This window comes from Pygoscelis adeliae, unplaced genomic scaffold (assembly GCF_000699105.1).
Source record: "Pygoscelis adeliae isolate BGI_AS28 unplaced genomic scaffold, ASM69910v1 Scaffold303, whole genome shotgun sequence".
In the NCBI taxonomy this organism is placed as follows: domain Eukaryota; kingdom Metazoa; phylum Chordata; class Aves; order Sphenisciformes; family Spheniscidae; genus Pygoscelis; species Pygoscelis adeliae.
In genome coordinates, this window is record NW_008824367.1 from 718,947 (window position 1) to 723,785 (window position 4,839).

The 4,839-nt window shown below is 47.1% G+C and overlaps 1 protein-coding gene across 1 annotated transcript in view; it reads right to left on the reverse strand.

Annotated features, from left to right (window-relative positions):
- The window catches only part of ARIH1 (ariadne RBR E3 ubiquitin protein ligase 1), a 37,156-nt gene that overhangs the window by 2,620 nt on the left and 29,697 nt on the right, over positions 1-4,839 (reverse strand). Inside the window, exons 9-12 of the mRNA XM_009319918.1 lie at positions 4,736-4,839; positions 4,580-4,637; positions 3,032-3,292; positions 1,987-2,099 (exon numbers count right to left, since the gene is read on the reverse strand). Coding sequence (XP_009318193.1) covers positions 1,987-2,099; positions 3,032-3,292; positions 4,580-4,637; positions 4,736-4,839 — 536 coding nt within the window. The remainder of the gene's footprint in view (positions 1-1,986; positions 2,100-3,031; positions 3,293-4,579; positions 4,638-4,735) is intronic.

Sequence of the window (4,839 nt, forward strand, 5' to 3'; positions counted from 1 at the left end):
AAAAACTGGAACCCAGGAGCCGACTTGCCAAGTTACCGGTTCCTGCTGGGAACTGTGCAGTTCAGTTTCCAGGCACACGCATCAGCCAGGAGACCATGCGAGGGGCTCTCGCTGCTGGGAACCCGGCTTCCTCGGCAACGGCCAAACATCCCTCCGCTCGCTCAAGTGAGGTGCGCAGGAGGAATCTCCCAGCAGAAAGCTATCCTTGATGGCAACGCTTGCTAACACACAGGCGTAAGGAGTACATCACAGCAGCCCGAACTCAGAAACACCCCACCTTAACCCGCAGCCCTTACGCTGCTACCACTCAGTATCTGATCAGACTGACAGATTTATCTGAATAGAACTGTTCTGGCTCTTCTCATTGCTATCAGCTGTTGCAACAGAAATCATCGTACACAAAGTCCCGTTGATTTCCTGAAGCATGTGATAGCAAACATGCACAGTTGCTGCTTTCCCAACTTCAGTTATTTTGCTGCTGGTGGTGGGGGTTTAATCCTGTTTTCTAGAAGTGTCTTTGCAAGCTAAGAGATTGAAACAGCTGAAAACAAATTAGCCACAAGGTCAGTTCCTGCAATTTCCCAGAGCTCTTTAAACCCACCTCGATAACATCCTTGGTCCCAGTCTTGCATCAGTACACCGTAACCAGTACACAAAGAGCACCACGCAGGACATGATTAAGACATGACTGAACTAGTTAATTAGGGACCTGTGCGGGCTTGACAGATGCATACTTTCTTCCCAGAAACATGAAGGCGGGTTTGACATACTATGTTTTCAGGCAATTCAGGCTATTATTAGGTTTTAATTTCTTCTGGATAGCTGTGTTACCATCCCTAGAAGAGCACCCAGTTTCAGAGGACTTAAGTGAACAAGCAGCTTGATCTGAGACACCAACTTAATGGTGGTCTTAAAGAGTAAGTTACAAAATGTCTCAAAAGAGGAGGTCTGGTAAATCTTGTCCAGCCCCAGCCGTGCTGCTAAGACTACGACAGAATGGGTCGCAGGCCCACCAAAGCTTAACGGCTACTTCCACTCCCCAGAGTCCCTTAGTCACTACAGCTCACCCTACTATGGCTCCCCCCCCCCCCAAGCTAGGCATAACAAATTCAGTGAACTTGGCAACCCCCCACTGGGCCCCCCCCCCCCCCCCCCCCGCCCCAAGCTAGGCATAACATTTTCAGTGACTTTGGCAAAATGCCCCAAAAATGCAAGCCATAATCCTGTGACTCATCCACATTTACAGCCTTGTATTTTTCCACTGTGCAGAAGTGATTCCCCTGGGACTGTAAAAAGCACTGGCACTTGTGTCACCTGGACCCCGGTTCTTCTGCTCTCCTCCCCAGTTGGGCAGGTTGCTCTCCCTCTTCTTTAAGGACAGCTTTTCTACAGCCACTTTTTGCACAAATGGACCCAACAGATAAATAAAAGAGCTGATTGCTCTCTTATGGCAACTCATCCCAGGCCAAAGCTGTCAGCCTGGAACAAAGTCACTCCTTGTTCTTTGGCCCTCACTATGCAGGTCCCATCTTAGTCCTGGCCATTCCCACATCCTCCTGCGCAGGACCAGCAGTGTATGAAAAGCCATCGCTTTTGGTTGCAAGATTTTTCCATTATGGGATTGAATCTTCTAGCTATTGCTCAGCAGAGCAGATGCAAGGCAGAGCTGGGAGCCCTGCAGGCTGTCACCTCCCCCGAGGGCTGGTCCCAGCAGGGGCACAAAAACCACGCTGCCAGCATCTGCGTGAGGGCTTCACCGCTGACGATTTCAGGGGCTGGCGCAGGACACCGCTGCTGCTGTTCTGATGCCCAGGGACCGGCTGATGATCACAATGTATGGCAGAAGGCCAACAGCAAACAGCTTCCCAGGGATGTGACTCTGGAGAAGACTGTAGCTTGGCAAGTACACATGCCACTACCTGTCACACAGGATGGCAATACAAGTACTCGGGCAGCTTTGAGAGAGAGGATTATTCAAAAACAAACCTGTACTTATCCTGTACTTTCTGCTTTATGTCTTGCAGCGAATCTTGGGATATATCTCGCTCAAGGTACCCAGAAAGCACCTCTGTAGCATTCTCTAAGTCTGCTTGGTTATTCTGCAAAGACAGGACAAAAAAAAAGAGAAAGGAGTATTGGGGGGGGTGGGGAAGGAAAAGAAGAGATTTTTTTCTTTGATCCAACTGAAATCAGTACTGAAATAAAGAGCGGGATTAGATATGCACTGTGTAACACTAGTAACCTGCTCTGAGCATCAAGATTGAAAAAGCTGAAATTTCTTCATTTGATCAGGAGAGAACCTGCATATTTACCAGCAAGTCTTATGTCTTCCTCAATCTGCAATATCCTGGCAAGCCTACAAAAATCCTTTCCTTACTAGTGGTACAGTGTGGTACAAGACAATTCATCTCCCATTCTGTCCCTTGTCTATTTTTTTTACCAGCATTGGCAAAGCCTCTACTGACTCCTGGTACACGCACAGCAGCATCAGAGCACTGCTTTCACTACTGCTCAGTAGTTCTGTGCGCCCTTTGCTGAGCATGCAGCACAGAAGCATCCTGCTTAGGTTGTGCACAGAGACCAGAAAAGGACTGTTCTAAATCATAAATAGTCAATACAGTTTCACTTGTGAAGCAGACTGGACCTCCATGTTTAGACCTTCAAGTGCAATTTTAATGGTAGTGTGCAGTTTTAATGGTAGTGCCCCTGGAAAAAAGCCAACACCAGGGAAAGTCAAAATGCCAGATTTAAGCTTTAATGCCTTCTTTGCCAGTTCAAGACAGAACCTCGCTCCCTTTCTTGTTTCAGGGGGCAGCATCTTGTAACTCTACTTCCTTCTCCAGACATGCTACATGCTATTTCTTCATAGACAATGCTACACGATGCCCAGCAGGGCCTCTAACTTTTGTACAACAGAATATTAAGACAGACTCACTTTGGTAAAACTGGGGACAAGAGCTTCTCCGAGCATTAAATCTCTATTTCGCTTAGCTTTGTAATCTGAATTCCTGACAACCATGTTTTCTCCTACCTCAAAGATAATGGACTGATTATTCTTTTTGAGGTAGAAGGCAAAGACGTAAGTGTACATGAGCGTGGCACGACACTGGCAGAGGACGTCGACTGCTTTCTTCAGGAACTGCACCTCGATCCATGACATGTTGTGCTGCTGCATCTCCTCCATTTTCTGCTTCACCTGAGCATAGAGCTTGTGCTCAAAGCGCAGGCTCTGCATGTGGTTCATATAGCGGTTGCAGTAGAACAGGTACCTCTGCAGGGCTGCTCTGGATCGCTGTGTTAATTCCCATTAGGGAAAAAGAAAACAAATAGTTAAAACAAAGTAAAGGCTGCAAGAGAAGTACACCCTTCACAAGGCTCTTCCTGACCCTGGGAACGAGCTTCCTTTCCAAAGGTGTTTCCTCTCCTCTCACGTTGGCCAGACTGAGACGGCGCCGCTTTGTGCGGCACTGTTAACCCTGACATTGTGTGGAGATGAGAGGCCAGACCCATGGCAGCTCCCTGTCATGCAGGGGACTTCCTAGCACAGCTGTGGCATCCTCACTCCCAACCCTGAAAGTAATTAGAATCACATTGCTAAAGCCCGATCAGTTTTGAATTTCAGCCTCTCAATTCCAGTTACAGGACCTAAATGCTTCCAGTGTCATGACAAACAGTGAGAAGCACTTTTTTTTTTGCTAATAAGAAATTCTAATTAAACAATTACTCTGTCTGTGTTAAGAGGGCAACCTTAGGTTGCCTAGGCCACACTGATTAGAGAGCAGGGGAAAGACGCCATATGCTAGGTAGTACAAGAGAACCAAGATGACTCAATACACAGCCATTACTCTTATTTTCTTCTCACTGACAGATCAGCTGTAAAAAAATGACAACATGGGCATGGTTAAACTTGTATGTTGTGGATGTACAAAGGTAGCACGCATCAGCCAAAGTCATCGCTATCTGCAGGAGGAGGGGCTGCAGGAAATACTTCGGTTCTTGGCTATAACGGTACTTTGACAGAGATGCAGGAAATGGATTTCTGCAAGCTGCAGCACACAGCATGCAATTCCGCCCCACTGAAAAGGGTTTCGGCTCTATCCATATTCACAAAACAGTTTAAGGTAGCTGCAACTCCACCCACAATTTCTTCTATGTCAAGCCTCTCCAAGTATAGTTATTGGAACGACAGCACTATTTTATTTACATTCAAAAGGTCTGCTGTGTTTAAACACCTCAGGATTCACATTAAAAACTTCACGGCAAAGAGCATTTTACAAAGGATGTGAGGATTGTTGTCTCAGAACCATGGCATTATGATCTTATGTGAAGAGCTGCTATAAAACAAGCAAGGCAGCATGACAGATAGCAACTGAGTTAACATGTTCTTTAAATTGGGCTGAAATGGCTTTGAGCGTTTTTCTCTCTGGTATGAAGCAAGAGTCCAAAGCTGTGGGGGAACTTAACTGTCTTTTGGATTTGTGCCCAAATCCAGGAAATTCTTCAGAGCCGACTTACAGGTTTACAGAAAGTACACCACAGGGCTGGTGATCTCCCTTATCACCAAAGGTTATGGACTCACCTCCTGTGCATCCCTTGCTGCCTTTGCATCATCCTCATTGTAGCGATTACAGTTGTACCTGTAACAGGGACACCGATTCCACTGATTTCAGTCCAAATGGATGCTGTTTGCATCATGGCTTCCTCACCTTCCAGCAAGGCACGCTCCTGAACTCACCAGGCAGATCCATGGGGCTCCCAGGGGCCCAGACACACCCAGCAGAACTCCGCTTTGCAGTTCTGGTTCCGACAGACCATGTGGTTGCAGCCCCCATCCTTCTC